General features: G+C 41.5%; 1 protein-coding gene and 1 long non-coding RNA gene across 2 annotated transcripts; one reads left to right on the plus strand and one right to left on the minus strand.

Moving 5' to 3' along the window:
- Window positions 1–3,682: 3,682 nt before the first annotated feature.
- LOC135074335 (uncharacterized) lies at window positions 3,683–8,792 on the plus strand. The gene is made up of 2 exons (XR_010257815.1): window positions 3,683–3,801; window positions 5,019–8,792. It is a non-coding gene; the product is annotated as an uncharacterized LOC135074335 (long non-coding RNA).
- Window positions 8,793–9,159: 367 nt separating this feature from the next.
- On the minus strand, window positions 9,160–16,477 carry LOC135074783 (clusterin-associated protein 1). The gene is made up of 11 exons (XM_063969165.1): window positions 16,448–16,477; window positions 15,895–16,091; window positions 15,118–15,288; window positions 14,393–14,488; window positions 13,654–13,871; window positions 12,812–12,944; window positions 11,048–11,132; window positions 10,862–10,960; window positions 10,521–10,643; window positions 9,826–9,927; window positions 9,160–9,281 (listed from the first exon to the last, which is right to left on the minus strand). Exons 1-11 carry the CDS (start codon window positions 16,467–16,469, stop codon window positions 9,160–9,162), a joined length of 1,368 nt encoding a protein of 455 aa, XP_063825235.1. The 5' UTR covers window positions 16,470–16,477.
- Window positions 16,478–18,426: the final 1,949 nt, after the last annotated feature.

Raw genomic sequence — 18,426 nt, forward strand, 5'->3', positions numbered from 1 at the left:
TCTAAAGAGATTCGAGTCATCAAAGTGTCAAATATAGAGTTGTTGAAATTTTCTTTCAAATTCAAAGAAGAAAGTGCATGAGCTTTTCTTTTTTTCAAATTCTCCTCTTATTTCCGGACTCAATATGAAATTACAATGAAAACGTTAAGTACTGTCTTTAATTATGTTCTCCTTTGTTCCAATCTGACAAGCATCCGATATATCTCGCGAGCACTCGATACCCGCCGGAGTCGATGATCGCGGCGGCCTGGCCGCGTCTCTCCGCACCTTGCACAGGCCTTTGTCTAATGCTCCAAATGCCTTACTATTAATTTGTACAACCTTGCTTTATGTTCATGAGAGGAGCGATGAAAGAACATGGAACCACGGGAAGGAAAATCATAGTGAAGAGATACCAAAGCGAGTGTGGTAAAGTCAATAACACTCTTGATACAGAAAATTCTAGCCGAACAGGCATTTTTCGATGATATACGATTAAGTAACTAACTGCTGAACTATAGAATGAAAAGCGGATTCGCGTGTTTTCTTTTTGATTTCCGCAACTTCTGAAAAACTTTGGCATACTTATATCAGAGAATCATGTGTGTGAAATTTAACCATTTCTCTTTCCGCGTTTTTCAAGTCACAGTGGTAATAGCGTCGAACTGAATAGACTGGTTTGAGCGTAGCGAACAAAACATGGTCGTAATCGTACCAAGGCGGTCCGGTGCACGTTGGTCGTTGGATTAGTACCTGCTGCTACATGCGCTCTGCGAGCTATAAAAGCTCAGTATCTAATAAAACTGAAGAGCAATAGTAACAACGAAGAATATGTGGAGGAATATGAACTAGAGTATATACCTAGATTTGGGGTGACACATGAGAAACGCAACGTAATGATCAAGCGACAAAACCAACGCTTGGGTGTTAGATTTCAACCACAAATGCAATGCGTAACTATTGCAACGGAAACCTTACTTTCAATGTGACACAATCTTAAAGTATCAGTTTCCTCGGTATTAAATGAATAGTTTTGTGGTGAAATAACTTTGTCCGCCGGCAGGGATTAGACAAACATGTAAACATTATTCCTGTGCCCCGTAATAAATATTAACTATGATCGGGTTTGTGAGTTAAACGACGTGGAGCGGATTAACATCGGAGGCGGCGGCTGTCAGCCATCGTCACGACGTATACTCGGCTTTGAATAACGTCTTTGTAGACTTGTTTTGTTCAAGACAGGAAAATTGCACTTATTATGATGAAAATACTGTACCTGCAGCATTTTTCAGTTTTATAATTCAATTTAACTTAAATGCAGGTACTTAAAGCGTTCAAGAAAACCAAATGTTATTAAATATACTCGATAATATTGTAATAACATGAAAACACGTGAAAATAACGCCATTCCGGAAGCTTGCGAATTTCATTTTAATAATAATAATTAATAATAATTTATTTATTCTCGTATAGTAGTACAAGGGTACATAATACAATGAAAAAACGATGACCCCTGCAGAAGTATAAAACTGTGTCGCAGGTATAAAATGAACGAATAATTTTCTAAACTTTGGGCCTCTACATTTTTAATGTCGAGTGTACGCTTGCGCGAGCGCTTGAATAACGAACGACAAGCCAAGATGTTATGTCAACCTCTTTCATGTGCTGTCATCGTGATTGCATCGGGAGACATTGGTTTGGAGACAACTTTAATGTTTGACATCGTATAATTATGGCGCAATATAGTTGCATTCATTAAATTATGTTTACATTCTCTGCTTCGATGTGCTATAGAAAGTATCATGTTGCTCTGCTGTGTTGTGGGGTCTCTTAACAAATTCGTAACTTAAGATGTATGATGTGAAAACAAAACGACGCATAAGTAGGCCATAGGTTAGATACGTGATGAGAATAAACTGCGGAAAGTTGATATTTTTGTCTTTACAAAATATTTGTTCTCAATTTAGTACGACCAAGCCTTGTGCTCTGTGGTCATGGGAAATGGTTGTTTTGAACTAGAATAGTTCATCGATTTGTGAATCAGTTGGCGACATTGCCAATTTCATCTCACTTGGCCCAGCTTTTCCTAAAACACTGACACAGTGACGCGCGCATGCGTGGCGCGTATGTCACCGCGAAACGTGGGTCTGCAGTAAACGCGCGGATTAGCACCTCAATGAGTAGGCCAGTGGCGCGGACATGGGATAGATGTATCAGAGAAATGTTAGTGAACCTCGGATCTGATACATTTGTGTCGACAAACAGAAAATTTCAGAAGCTACCGACTCTTTTCTGTTGCGAACAGTAGAGCCTTTAGCTGTCTACCGATATCTTCGTTGAATACTGTTTGTAAAACGGGGGCAGAACCTATTGAAAAAGCTCTTCTTAGAAGTATGAGAAGAAGGAGACTTACCAGGGCAGTTACCTATTTTAATTTGATTTGATTAGTTAAACATGCAGCAGAAATCTAATAATGATCAACAATAAAAGTTTGCTTTTATCTCCACTTGATAGACAAGATTGATCTATTCATATCGAGGATAAGGTCTATGACTGATGTTTATTCATCGCGGACCGAATAAGAATGTGGAAGGCCTTGCTGATCGATATTGGTGTCACTGCGCAGGTGAATGAGATTGTTTGCGAGCAATGTTCGCAAAGCGCAGGTTGTAATTGCAGTTAGAACGCATAAGGACCTTTCTAGGCTTAGTTAATTGGAGGTAAAGTGCTTGATTGATGCCCATGTAATATAATTGAATAAATTTTTCAGGATTAAGAGTGGTCAACGTCACCTTTGTCAATATTTCAGCGTACTAAGGTTTAATAATATTTTGTCATCACTCCTTTCGTCAATCAATCCTCCATTTGCCTCGGGTAAATTAGAGAGGGTCGTGCATTGGAGACTAAATGACCTGATGATGACGAATTGTCATCACAGCGTGCGTATCGATATGCAATAAAGTATTAATTTTAACTTATTCTTTTGATTCCTTTTTCTGGATAATCGTGGACAGTCGTTCTAATAACTTTGCGGTAGTCTTGATATTATATGCGTTTAGTTAAGCGTTTGTTATGTTTGTTCCAGCTGGGCAGGATGCCGGTGAGCATGGTGGTGCCGCCGCGCTACGCCACGCTGCCGCTGCCGCCGGCGCACTACCCGCCGCCGCCCGCGCGCCTCTACTACCCGCTGCACGACGGTGTAAGTACCCTCAACACTAGTGCTTCTTCTACCGTCACACTTCTGGAGTTTACTCTTTACAGTCTACACACGCATTTTTACTCCTGCCATCATGTATGTTGCTTTTTTAGATCAGATCTCTGATCGCTAGACTATATCTTTTGTGCCTTGTTACTTACAGCTTCATGTAGAACTCGCATTTCTGTGTACCTTCCGAACTAATGTCAAAGGATGCTTGACATTCTAGTCGACTTCACGTGCCCTTTTCTAATGTTCGATCTATTATTACTCCATTTGCGGGTTAGAATATCTTTCTTGTTCATCTTGTAGTCATTGATCTTTCGCGCCATATTGAGCTTTGCTTAGTTTGGGATTAGAAGCGTAGTGTACAACGTCCAAGGATATTTATTATTATATGCTGCCTGCAGCGCACCGTTACTAAACTTTGTTATCAGCTAGGCTCGTGATATCCACTGTAATCTCAAGAAAATATTTTCCCTGTTCCAGCGTCTCCGAAGACGCGACGCGCGCGACCGCGACTCTCAGCTCACTCGCTCGCTCGAGCGCATCCACCGCAAGCGGCGCGCCGACCGCGACCGCGTCTCCGACGCAGACCTCAAGCGCACTTACACCGGGCTCGACAGGTACGTTACAGGGAAGATAGGACCGTTCCGGGATAGGAGTCGGTGGAGTTGCAAAAAATTCCAGTTTCCAAGCATTTATTTATTTACTAGCTGACCCGGCGAACTTTGTTCCGCCTTAATGGCAATAAATAAGCAGACTTTTTTTAAAATTTCGAACGGGATAAAAAGTATCCTATGTCCTTCTCCTGGCTCTAAACTACCTCCCTGACAATTTTCAGCTAAATCGGTTCAGCCGTTCTTGAGTTATAAGTGGAGTAACTAACACGACTTTCTTTTATATATATAGATTTAAAGACTTTATTTCACACAAAAATGATCAGTACTATTACAGGCCGGTAGATCTATTCTCATAAATAAAACACTGGATACTTAACTTTCACATTATATTGCCTTATTTTAGATACAATTCATCACTTAACACAAAAGCGCGCGGAGTCGTCACCGCGCGTCCCGCTATTCTAACGTTTGATCCTAGTGTGACATTGACATTACGTCAATGTCACTATGACAGCATCTCATTGACCACAACGATACCGTTATTTAAACGTTTTATATTTTTCATAATTAACAGTACAAATAGGCGAGCTTAATGCCAAGTGGCATTCTCTTCCAGCTGACCTTGCAATCTTCCGAGCAAGAGGCAAATAATTTCATTAGTTTCCAAGTTTTCCGAGTAAGAGGCAAATAATATGCTTTTCTGTGGTAGAATTCAACTCCTAGAAACGTCTGATTTCTTAATCGATTTTCTATCAACTGTAATGATGAGGTACATATTCTATACACCGTATAAGAATCATTAAACCCCTTTTCCACGACCAAAAAGGAATGAACTAGGGATGTCTAGCGGAGCGGTCTTCATAAAATAGGATTGCTTTTCCACCAAAAAGAGTTCGGCAGTGCTGATTTGATGAGCAAGCTCATTTTAACTTCTTTCGCCCTCTTTGTCATTTTCGCTCGACACTTTGTTGGTGGAAACAGATATGCATTTTTGTATTTGCTAGGTAAACGAAGTCATTAATGGGTTCGCTTCGGTATGTCAGCTGCACGCAGGAAGATTTAATGAATGCTACTGACAACGCGACTCTTGTAGCAGAGTTTTGGGCTGACACTGTGTAGGTTTTTAGTCGACACGACAAGAAGAAGAATGGGTTCGCTCCGCTTGCGGTGTAAAACCCGCTTTAAATCTTCCGTTTCTCATCCCTACGCCACCTCCGCAGGGCGTACGCCGAGCAATTCATCGCGGTGTGCGACGAGAGCCGGCACGCGGCCGAGCAGCACGACTCGCTGGCCAGCACCACCACCGCCTCCAGCGACTCCACGCGCTAGCCTCAGCTCGGGCTTCACCGCGCGACCCGGCGGCATTTACTAAAGCCTGGTCCGTGAGCACGTAGAATTTTGTCCAATGACCCCAAGCTACCCATCCTTATCGCTCGCGCGTAGTTATGTTGCTGTCGCGCTCGCACACTCACACTGCGGGCACCCGTCGCACAGTCGCGACAGCAATATAATTACACGCGAGCGATAAGGATGGGTAGCTTGGGGTCATTGGTCAAAATTCTACGTGCTCACGGACCAGGCTTTAGGCGACCAGTGACGAGCATACGAGGAGCAGGCGACGGCACGTCGAACTCTGTAGCGTCTAAGTAGTTGTAAAGTCCTGTTTCCTTCTAGGCGGAGCGGAGCCGAGAAATGTTTTTAATAACCAATCAGAGGTGGAATTGTGTAAAGCAATCGTAATCATTTGACAGTTTATAACGTACGATTATTCTGTCAAACGCTTTGTTTAACTGACTTTATCGTACGTTATGAACTGTCAATTATCAAATGATTACGATTGCTTTACACAATTCCACCTCAGATTTCATTCTCCAACTAGGTGGAAACTGGGACCAATTGGTGCTAACTTGAAAATCAATGGTCTGATGTGCTATCGACTGCATCACCAAACAACGTTCTGATCCCTTCAATGATGGAACGACTTGCTCCACAAGCATTGAGCTGTACAGACGAAACGATCGATCGGCATTTATGTAGACTGTAATACGTGAGATAACATCGTATCTAACTAGCTCTATGTAATCGAACGAGTAGGTAATCCTCTGAACAAACCTATTGGTAATCAGCCGTTGCATTACGTTACAGGGCAAATCAGCTATTTGACAGCTGTGGGAAAGTCCTTAAGTGGTAGAGTAGTTAGTTTATTCAATACTATCTGTAGTTGGGTGTACATTATTAACAGTACAGCCCAACTCTGATAAACGTTGCTTTCTTCAAATCAATAGAAGCAAAGTTTCACTTGAAGGAAAAACAATATTATTCGAATGCATCGATTGTATTGGTGAAACAACCGCTTCAACGAAGATATTTATTAAATGCGGTAGACGTAGGGGACCAACATCGCGTTATTGTAGGGTAGTATGAATCTGAATACTCGGTAGGCTAGAACTAACGCTAACATATCATACCAAACTAAACGAGATAGCTTTAGGACCTGACATACTGTACATAGCCTTAACGTTACTAACGCACATTTAGCTCTACCTTATATTATTATGTACCTACTTACAATGCACTTTTAGATCTAACAATTGGGGGGATTAACACTCACTAGAGAGCAAAGTTTATCTCGTAACACTATACAAATGTTCACTTTGACAACACCAGACTACTAAAGGCTTTTTTTTTATATCTGGGGTATATTTTGAAACATGTCTACTTTTAGGAAAGCAAGAAGAAAGAAAGATTTATTTAAATCAATAAGACTTCCACAGAATATTAAACGAATCAGCTTTCTCGTACTACGGTAATAACTTTGCTCTAACATACTGGCACTATACTAACAGAAAATTTGTAAACTTGTGTAATATCGTCAAATATCTGTGTTATATGCTATGTCTAAGTCTTATTTATATTTAGTTCACTTTATTTTTAGGTGAATAGAGATATTCGAGGATTTTTTTTTTGCTATTTAGCTCTTGTTTTACTTTTTTTACCACAAGACCTCTCAAAGGCAAAGCGATGATCAGGCTGAAAGTGGAAGCTATCTTCAACCAGAATCTTTAGTAATATTATGTGCATTGCTACAAACTTAAGCCCATCCAAAACAATCTCTATTACTTATCGAACGCAGATATTGCAATGTAGAGACTTTAGAACACTTTTAATGTAGAGACAGCTAATGTAAACGGAATATCTCTATTTACAATAGTGTTAGCAACTTAGCTATTAACTAATTTTATAGCCTGACCAGGAACATAAAAACCCTGGCATAGAGGCGCGTCAATTGCATTTGATAGTGCAACACTGAGTACAGTCGTACCTGTGTTAAATTAATAGGCTAACTTTATGTATCAGGATTCAGGATTACGGGCTAATTTGATATTTTCATGAATTAACGAAAAAATATTATTATAGGTAACCTGGTTTAAATAAATTAAATGAAAACATCAATCGAGCTAGTAGGATTTATTTTATTATTCATCAATAATCAAATTCAGAACTTGAATATTCAACTGCAATGTCTGCTCATGAACGCTTCAAACTCGGTACTTCTTTCCCAATTCCATAAAATTCAACACTTAGAAAGTGACAAAAAACTTTAAAATAGGTAGTTGAAGCAAACCACAGCTAATTTTCATAGTGGACTGTACTATACGATAAACATGTCAGTCAATTTGACACCCTTGTCGGAAAAATTATTCAATGAAAATATTGTCCGAACCCTTAGTATTTCTCTTCGACAAATACTTTAACACATTGTGAACCACTTTTCTTTCACGACTATGAAAAGATTTTAGCAATTTAATTCACAAAATCAATTGCGCACATTTAAAATAAAGTTTGTTTACACTTTGACAGCAATAGACTGACATGCAAGGTGACATGACAATGAAGTTTTCAGTTACTGTTGCCATTAAAAGAAATTAGTACCATTAGTTTTCCGCAACATGGCGAGGGTTTTTATGTTCCTGGTCAGGCTATAGTTACTTTATTCCTATAGTCCGACCGGTAGAGTCTACACTTGTGTTATTACAGAGATAGAGAAATACACATTTCAATGAATAAAATGTAATGTATAAAGTTTTAGTCTTTGAATTTGACGATTCTAAACTTCTTGACTCTTCTGTAATGACTCAAGTAAAGACCTCACTATCGTCGGTCCGTAGTGTTTGTACATTTGAATCGAAGTCCTTTGTACCTAACCGGTGCCAAATTGTGAGCACGATTGGTAGATAGAGTCTAAATTTGCTCAATTCGTTAATGTTTTATATCCTTAATTTTAAGTAATTCTAGACTACTCACGAAAATAATGTAACCTTCAGGTAGAGACAGTTTCAAACCAATTTTATGATATTGCTCTGTTTGTGAGCGAAAGAGCATATTATATTTTTATGTAAAATCAAAATCTTGTTCTGTCTTGTTGTCCCATTACTATAAATTTTACGTAGAAAAGTAAGTACTATATTTATATTTTTTCTTAATTAATATTTTCGCTGTAATATGTCGTGTCTCGTTACCGATCCAATATTAGCTGACATATCTTAGATTTAGATCACTTGTGCTAATTTTTCAGTAGCTTTAGATACTTTATAATGTTGTTATTTAAACTTTATTGTTTTTAAGCAAAATGTAATGTATTTTTATTTTAATGGAACTGAAATGTAGGTATAGTTTACTTAGAATTTTATCTTCATAAGCTAAATGGGTCAAATAATTGAAAACCGGGAGTAAATGTAACAAGTATTTCCATTAAATTCTTGTTCTGTACAGCTAGGTGCGTAATTGGAAATATTAGTAAATAATTTAATTTTGTACATACAAATGTTTAAGGAACAATATACTGTAAGATGTAACTTACCGTCTGTGTAGGTCAGTATGGGGCGGAGTCAACGAATTTCTTTTATTGAAATAATATATTTATTGTTTAATTGTATTGGAAATATTTTCCGCTTGTAAAGTGACGTGCAAATATATACTGTTTTATACTAAAATGTTGTTATTGTTTACCCTGTGAACCTGTGATATGATCATTTTGTATTAGATATTAATGTTAAATGATTTCTAAAACCTAAAAGCTACTACAAGAAAGTTTGAGGACTTTTGGCATGGGATAGTACTAAAGCCTGGTCCGTGAGCACGTAGAATCCCGTCCAATGACCCCAAGCTGCCCATCCTTGTCGCTCTCACGTAATTATGTTGCTGTCGCGCTCGCACACTCACTGCGGGCGCCCGTCGCACAGTCGCGACAGCAATATAATTACGCGCGAGCGATAAGGATGGGTAGCTTGGGGTCATTGGACGGGATTCTACGTGCTCACGGACCAGGCTTTAGACAGAAGCAGTTGACTCACCTGATATTTAGAACTCATTGTCAGAAAGCGCGGAGGCACTGATGGGCGCCGCGCTGGGCCGCGCGCTCGTCAGCCGCAGCTCGCTCTCCGACGAGCTGCCCAGCGACTCCGCCCCCGAGCCCTCCACGCCTGCCGCAGGACAAACATTATGATCAAGCTTGGAGTACATGTGTGAATGTGTTCCCCAGTCGATGAAGTACAGTCGTGTCCTGCGTGCCCAAAGAACAGCACGTAGAAAGATTTAATAAATGCTACTGACAACGCCACTCTTGTAGCGAAGTTTTGGGCTGACACTGTATAGGTCTGCTGTCGACCCGACAAGAAGAAGAACATTATGATCAGCCTATGCAAAGACAAGGCTGCAGCTCCTTCAACGCTGCCGTCGGTTGCGCTCGCGCGTAATGATATCAGCGAGTCAGACGAAGGTAAAGGTGAGCAGCGAAAGATCATGCTTTGTGGCGCTCCTTGGGGGAGGTTTACGTCCAGCAATGGGCTACTGTTGGTTGAAAAGATGAACTCCGGTACCAGGAGCGCTCCTAACGAAACTGCATCAAGGTTTACGTAAAGTTTCACGCCATGCCCGTCACTCTCGGCACATGCTAATGGCGCTTCACCTAAACGTTACGTAGGTATTTGTTTTGAATTCTTTTGTTCGGTGTTAAGTATTGTTTACCCTCGATGAGGTCGGCGAAGTCGTCGTCGTCGGCGGCAGCTAGTGTGCGCGTGGCGGGCCGCGGACGAGCGCGCGACCATCGCGCCGGCACGTCACCGCCGGCTGCCGAGAGAAACATTTAATTGTTGTAATAATTGACACTTTTTTTTTAAATAAAACTTGGATTAATCATTGTTTTATTAAACAAAAAAAAAACTTTTTTTTAATTAGACCTTTATAAAAAACGCTCTCCGCCATCTTGATGGATAGATTATCTGTGGACTGTGGTGTCATTTGACATTAGCAAAAAAGAAAAACGGAAAAGTAGGTAGTGAGTGAGTCCTGATTTTTCATCTACCGAGGCATTTATCTTTGTGAAGATAATTTTGATCGATGTAAGTCAGTTACTTAACTATTATTAATTTAGCAAATGATCTACAATATCTTTCTACAAGTTTCCTGAAATAATTTAGACCGCGCTATTTCTCAAGTGAGATTGGGTTGCCTGTCAAATACAAAGTTAACAGTTGACTATCGAAGATTGTATTTTTTCTTTTGTTTTTGTCGAGTTTTTGTTTGCTTTTTTAAGAAAAGGCAACTTCTTAAAGTTTTTGTAAGGAGGTAGACATATTAATAAAAAATATTGTTGTATATTTTGGATGTGTGTGACAATGTGAAACGTGTTCGGTACATCAACAGCGGTGGCGGTGACTGACCGTAGAGCTGCGCGTCGGAGAGGTCGGAGTCTGATCGCGAGTCGTCCTCGTCGCGGATTTCGTCCAGCGAGTCGCGCGCCGCCATGCTGCCGAACGCTCGCCGAGCCTCCGCCGCGCCTGCGCCTGGCGAACATTGGACAATCAGGTAAGAAATGACAAAGCTGTGACGACCTCTTCTGCAAGTTGCACTTTTTGATGGAATCGAAAATTAAATCCGTCAAAACTCCATATAAAAAAAGGCCTTTCGACCATTTTTCGACTGGTTTGCGATTATAATGTGCATTTTGTCTAGACTCACAAGTCTATGTCTATTCATAGAGCGAGCCTGTTGAACATGTTACCTGCAGTTTTGATTCTGAGCCTAGTTTTGGGTCTCGTGGCTGGTCTGGGCTGCTTCACTTCGCTCAGGTCTTTACCTTCGTCACTGGAGTCCATTTCATCTGAAACAGTCAGCGATCAGTCAAATTAATTTACGTGATCGTTAATAACGTAATTATCTAGTTTTAAGTAAGTCTAGTATTTCTCACCGGAATCGCTTAGTTTTCCCAAAACATCCTCCGCTTCGTACTTGTGGATGAGCTGCATGATCGCCGCCTGTTGTTCCTCTGCTGCCTGATTATCAATAAAAGAGAACAAGTTAGATATAAAATACATAAAGGTCATCAATCATCTCGTTTGACAAATAGAATCAATAGTATGTCTTGTTGAGTAAAAAATATAGATAGGTATGAGAATATAGTATAGGTCAAAAGTGGCTCCAAATGGTTCGTGTAATGGTGCGTCCAAACTGGGCGAACGGGCTCGCGCGGCACGCTAGTCATCCTGCTCGCCCTGCTCTTGAGTGAGCAGGATGTCGAGTTTGCCGCGGGTCTGGTCCACCATAATATTACACACGGTGCTGGTCGCCAGTTCTAATTATACTTGAACTTGGCGGGACACGCGACCGCGTGTCTACTAGATTAGTAGTCCAGTCATTTAAGCTTAAATTAGGTAAGAATCTCGGAATTCGAGATACCCAGCTGTAAATCTGTAAATACTTGTATATTGACACCCTAAAAGTTGTTGTTGAAATTTAATAGTTGCTTACACCCTACCATATGTAGGTTTTGAGACAACTTTTAGGGTGTCAATGTCGCAGTCGGATTGTATAATCAGCCGTTTTACATTACCACTAGGCATTTTACATTACAGCTCTGTTTTGTAATACGGCGGTTCAACGTTTAGGCGGATTGTCATTGCGATACGTTCTTCAATACGGCGGCCCACGTTTAGCCGCATCGTACTACTATTTAGATTGTAGGGTGACCATACTTACAAAATAAAACAATGTTTAATGTAAATAAATTTTAATACGAAAGATTTCTTCTCACGATATTCCTTAGTAATTAAGTAAGAATTATTATCTTCGTTACTGTAAGTAATACTAAATAATATATTTGGCTTCAGTAATTTTTTTGTATGTTTATAAATCACAAGGACAGCCATCTCAAAACAAATAAACTTTTTTTGAAAGTTAATAATATAATGAAAGATTTGGATTTAGTCATTTTTAAACATAATGAGTAATCACAAGGTACAAACATCTTAAAATAAAAGATATCTCAAAATCTTCACCGGCCACAGTGGCCGGTACATAATATCATACTTTTTGCACCAATAATATTGAGTAGGATTCCGCCGAACACCAGAATCCATAGCCACTTTAGCGGTTTTGATGTGGGCTATAACCTCCAAAACTCGGTCCCTTGTCCACGGTTTTTTGACTGTTCCACATTGTGAAGAATAGAAATTCTTCAATTGCAAGTTAAAATTGTTCTTAAACTCACTGTCGACACACATATTTATGACGTTTTCTTTATTCGATTCAGAAATAATTCCGTAATTTAGCAACACATTTTCTGCATCCGACGCCATTGTTGTTGTTATGTCAGGCAGCGCCACGGTATTGAAAATGGGAACTAAAAACTGTCAAAGCGGCGGGTAACGACACGCTGTTTTACATTACGGCTAGCCGTATTGAAGAACGTTTGGCGCCGAATACATTCCGGCGGATTTTCATTCAGCCGTATTCAATCCGCCTAAACGTTGAACCGCCGTATTACAAAACAGAGCTGTAATGTAAAATGCCTAGTGGTAATGTAAAACGGCGGATTATACAATCCGACTGCGACATCAATATACACGTATTTACAGACTTACAGCTGGGTATCTCGAATTCCGAGGTGAACTTACTATAATGACTGGACTATAGCTTTTAAAGTGGTAACAAAGGATTAAGGTTGTGAGCTCGCCTCGGCCTGCGCGCTCTCCAAGACGCTGAGCTGGTGCTTGAGCGCCTCCACGCAGCGGTAGCGCAGCACGTACTGCTCCCACAGCTGCTCGATCTCGCTCTCGAGTGCCGCCAGCTCGCCTGCGTAAGCTGGTCTGGAAATATCACATTTGTCGGTAAATTACACATTAAGTAGGCGCGCACACCGTTGATTTTTAGTTGGCCGATAGTTGTGCCCGATTTCAAATTGTATGAAGAATCGGCCAAATCGAATCGGCGTAGTGTGCGCACTCCCATACATGCCCATATTGCCCATACTGATCAACTGCCCGACTAAACTATCGGCCGACAAAAAATCAACGGTGTGCGCCTACTCTAAGTATCATCACAGATAATATAATACTAGGTATCATTAACACAGCCTAATTGTAGGACTTTAGCTACAATTAGGCTACGTTTCCACCAGAGATGTGCGAGGATGCGTACCTACTGCGTAGCGAGGGATGTGTTTGTAAAAACCAATAGAATCGCTTCATTTACCGAGGCGAGGTATATGAAGCACCCTTATGCATCCTCGCACATCTCTAGTGGAAACGCAGCTTTACGGGGCCACGGTGTTCAATAAGTTTCAACCTCTAAAAGAAGTCCCTAAAGGCTAGACTATGTTAGTGGTATATGAACAATACGGTCTGATTGATGGTCGTTGTTCACTATTCATAAAAAAACATCTTATAAAAAATGACAAGAAATAGAAGACGAATTAATTAAAGGTAGGATGCATTTGCGTCACGAAATCGAAACGCAAGAAAATGCTTCATTAGGTACCTACCTCATGGAAGACGGCATTCCATCATGGTAACTCACTTGATCTTCTGCACGGTGTGCAGCCGTTTCTCTGCTCTGAGCAGCTCAGCGCGTCGGCGCTCGAGCTTGGCGTCGAGCGCGGCCTCGCTCGCGGCTACGTTGGCGATCTGCTCGCGCGCCGCCGACAGCTGTCCCCCCGCCGACTCCAGCGCGCGTCTCAGGCTCGCCTCCATCGCCGACATGTCCAGCGGACGCGATAGTGCTTGCTCGCGGACCTCCTGCGATACACAAAATGCCGTGTGGTTCCGGCAGAGCAGAATCCCGAGGACCAATACCGTTTGTCCCGTGGATGTCGTAAGAGGCAACTAAGGACTAAATATCTAAGCCTCCCCATATAGAGAAGGTCGTCCTCTTGCAGTGGAAAACTAAGAGTAGGTAGGCACACACCGTTGATTTTTAGTTGGCCGATAGTTGTGCCCGATTTTAAATTGTATGAAGAATCGGCCAAATCGAATCGGCGTAGTGTGCGCACTCCCATACATGCCGATACTGATCAACTGCCCGACTAAACTATCGGCCGACGAAAAATCAACGGTGTGCGCCTACTCTAAAACTAAACAACTTTACAAGGCCACTAGGTGGACCGACGATCTGGTGAAGGTCGCGGGAGGTGCCTGGATGCGAGCGGCGCAGGATCGGTCTTTATGGAAATCCTTGGGGGAGGCTTTTGTTCAGCAGTGGACGTCATTCGGCTGAAACGAACGATTTTACAAGGCGGAAATGAACCGGTTATTTTTACCTTATTTTCTGCCTCTTTGGCCAGCAAATCGTAGAGGAAAGCGCCCTGCGCAGTGATATCTGTCGCTAATGACCGGGCCAGTTTTATTTCTCCTAGCTGAAAATCAAAAAAGTTTAGTTTAGAATTTTGGAAAACCCATTAAAATAAGGTGTAAAATAGAAAAGGGGAAGAAGAATATATTCAGTTCTGGGTAGGGCTGCTCGTAGTAGAGTTCATATCCCATTCACCATCTCACCCGGTTGGTGACGTCGTAGCTGAGCGCTGAGCTATCTGGCTGCTAGTCGCTGTCAGAAGCTGCGCACCGCCCAACTGTCCGGCTACACCTTTCATAGGCTGTGGCGCTCGTAGAAGACCCTGTCTTACCTGGTTGGTAACATCGTAGTGCAGCGCGGAGCCGTCGGGCTGGTGGTCGTCGGGCGGCGGCGCCTCTAAGGCTGCCCGCAGTAGCCTTGCTGCCTTCAGCAGCTCGCGCACCGCTCAACCAACCGCGTACACCTGCCATAGGCTATAGCGACCAGGCTGCTAGTAATAAACCCTATCTCACCCGGTTGGTGACGTCGTAGTGCAGCGCGGAGCCGTCGGGCTGGTGGTCGTCGGGCGGCGGCGCCTCCAGGGCTGCCCGCAGCAGTCCTGCCGCCTTCAGGAGCTCGCGCACCGCTCAACCAACCGGGTACACCTTCCATAGGCTATGGCCACGAGGCTGCTAGTAATAGACCCTGTCTCACCCGGTTGGTGACGTCGTAGTGCAGCGCGGAGCCGTCGGGCTGGTGGTCGTCGGGCGGCGGCGCCTCCAGGGCCGCCCGCAGCAGTCCTGCCGCCTTCAGCAGCTCGCGCACCGCCCAGCCGTCCGCGCCATACAGCCTTTTGCCGTTCAGCTTGAGGTTCGCGCGAGAATGCTGCCAAGTACAATGTGAAAAAGGAGTCATCTGAGTTATTAATGAGTTGCCTGCACCATACGAATAAGGCCCAGAACACCGGTGAAACGCAATTGCAACGAAACTGCAACTTCTAGTTACTTTTGAGTTGCATCTAAGTTTCTGCCATAGATTCCGTTGAGAGACCACACATGACGCGACCATTTCAAACTGGAAGAACAACTGGAAAAACTAGAAGTTGCAGTTTCGTTGCAATTGCGTTTCACCGGGCCTAAGAGAAAAGCACTAGCGCACCTTCCCCTTCAGCCGTTAAGGAAACCGAAGTTAGGAAACTAGTTTCCTAAAAGCCTTTTTTTATACTTCTACGTAACTGGTTTCCTAAAAGGCTTTTTAACTCTCCAGAATCCAGAAGTTTTCTAACATGGTTTTATGATACATCTTTAAAACATCAATCTACCTGCATCTAACCCGGCGCACCAATTGAAAAAAGAGCCCAAGCGTTCATAACTTTTTTTTAAAAGTTAGTAAAGTAGGTAGTTTTTTTAGTTACTAATAGTCCCGTTAGCCCCTCGTGGTAAGCTAAATTGTATCGTTAATCATAAAAATATTTTAAAAAAAAGCTCTTACAAAGAGCGCGACCGCATGCGTGACCATGGCAACCCGCTGGTCGACGGAGGCGGCGCCGCCCGCCAGCGCCGCGTCGGGCTCCACGCGCGCCGCCAGCCAACGCAAGCAGGCCTCCAGCAGCGCCCAGTTGGGGCTTCGGAAGCTCTCCAGCGAGATCGGCTCCGGGAACCCCAGCACGCGCATGGCTTCGCTGAAATCTGAGCCAAACAGAACACGTTATGACTATGATGGGTTTTTAGCTAGGTAGACTGAATGTAACTTTGGCTGTATGGCATTATGGATGTATGCCTTTGCCTTTTCCTGCTAAAAGAATGAATAGAACTAAGTTAAAACGGGAGTATTCCCACCTCTCGTTCCCACCACTGCAACTCCTGTGTAGCCAGGATCTACAGCTTGACCGCCACAAAAACCCAACCAATAAAAAAGAGAAGATCAAGAACTAAGTTAAAAGTGAGATTAAAAGTGACTGCTTTGGAGTTTTGGAGATGGAAGCAAAAGCTTTATCTGGTCTAGTGATATTTTTATATTTACACATTATAAAATAAAAACTTACTTCGCAAATCCCTGTAAGACATCGGGGCAAAATATTTAGGACAAAATATCGAAGTCACAAACGTTTTCAAAATATTTGTTGATATCTAAACTATCGCACTGTAACTATGGTAACTGAAATGACAACATGGGCATGGCAATGGAATCGGAAGACACACGGCAAAATCATAGGGCGAAATCGTGGTTTCCAAATCCATGTCATTGTTTATTGAAAAAAAAAAGAAGATTATGATGTTTTTTTTACCCTTTAATTTGAAAATATTAGGCGATAATCATTTCCAAGGAAGGTAAAAGAAAATATTGTTTGATTGGAGCAACATGAATTCCTGCACCTCCATACTGCTAAGGACTTCTTAATCCTGATTTGACTAGGAAAGAAGGAAGAAGGAAGGACTACTACATCTACATTTTAAAGGTACCCTACGTTAAATATTGTTTTTTAAACAACATTCGCAATGTTCTAATGGCATTCTACACAAAGCACACTTTGTTACAAGAGGCTACAAATGAAATTACATATTTTTAACTAAATTCTAATTATTTCCCGCAAAAAATCTCTCTTTCATGCAAAACTACTAATGAGATTTTCATAAAATGTTAATACCTACATACATTAACATAGTTTTTCACTGTTTAATAACAAACATCACGTGAGCTAGTCACCGACGTCGCATTATGTCGGTTAGTTTAACTTATTTCTAATTTTAATATAGTACGTAATTTAAAATTTCATTTAATTATATTATGGCTTACATGAGCTTACATGTAAGTAAATTGGGCATACTACGACAGCTTATTAAAATACACTTCAAAAAGCTGTCGTATTCATTTAACGGTCTTATTCATAATCATTTTTCACATTTTATCAAATGCTTATTAGAGGTTTATAAAACGTTTGATAAAAATTGTTATTCATAATCGTCATTTAGCGCTAAAATCCTCTTTTATCTGTGTGATAAGTTATCGAGAGCTCGGGCCTTGTTTAAAGCTCTAATAAACCTATTTTAACCTAACTTTTATAAATGTCATTTCATATGAATGTCACTTCGTTGGTTTATTTATTCAAAATATCCTTGCTGTGATCCTTGCTTGTGAAAATGAATGCTATAAATGCAATTGTGCATTTAGCCAATAATGCCGACCCAGCGCGACGTAGAAAGCTCTTCCGCCAACGAAGCAACCCATTCGATTTGCGGGACCTAAATTTTAAAATAAAATATAGGTTCAATAAGGACACAGTGCGCACCATCATAGATTTGGTGGAAGATGATCTGGTTCAGAGCGCTAGAGGTGGTGGCACGTGTCCTGAACTGCAAGTTTTAGTGGCCATAAGATGTTGGGGACGTCGTGAGGTAAGCACAAAAAAGTGTTTTATTTTATCCCTTTGTCGTGGCTGCTATAATTATTTTCATACATTTTCAGGTACAAGATGATGCTGGTGACCTCCATGGCCTAAGTCAGCCGACAGTGAGCCGGATATGCGCCAGAGTCGCGCATGCAATCGCGAATAAGGCAAATTCCTTCATCAAAATGCCTATCACTATAGGAGAGCAGGAAAGAATTAGTGCCAAATTTAGAGCAATTAAAAATTTTCCTGGGGTGATAGGAGCCATAGATTGCACCCACATTAAAATTAAAAAAACCGGAGGTGACATGGCCCAGTACTATATTAATAGAAAAGGCTATTATTCCCTGAATGTTCAGGTAAAATATATTTTGATTTTATACAGTTTACAACAGAGAAAGATTTGTTTTAATAATGTCTATAATTTTTACTTTGTATGATCTAAATTTTAGCAACATTCAACACTATATTATTGGATGGATTACCTACAGGATACTGTTTTTTTTATTTTAGGTTGTCTGTGATGCTGACCTCAAAATAATGGATATAGTGGCTAGATGGCGAGGCAGTACACATGACAGTCGAATTTTTATGGAGAGCAATATAAAACAACGATTTGAGGATAGGCAGTTTAG

The sequence above is a fragment of the Ostrinia nubilalis genome, chromosome 9 (assembly GCF_963855985.1).
Source record: "Ostrinia nubilalis chromosome 9, ilOstNubi1.1, whole genome shotgun sequence".
NCBI lineage: Eukaryota > Metazoa > Arthropoda > Insecta > Lepidoptera > Crambidae > Ostrinia > Ostrinia nubilalis.

Bases quoted from the DNA above. Each gene is read 5' to 3' on its own strand.
- LOC135074783 (XM_063969165.1), bottom strand. From the start codon at position 16,469: ATGTCTTACAGGGATTTGCGAA. The intron at 13,872-14,392 runs GTAAAAATAACC...TGTGTATCGCAG, and splicing joins CCAAAGAGGCAGAAAATAAG to GAGGTCCGCGAGCAAGCACT. The intron at 9,282-9,825 runs GTAAACAATACT...GTCCTGCGGCAG, and splicing joins CTTCGCCGACCTCATCGAGG to GCGTGGAGGGCTCGGGGGCG.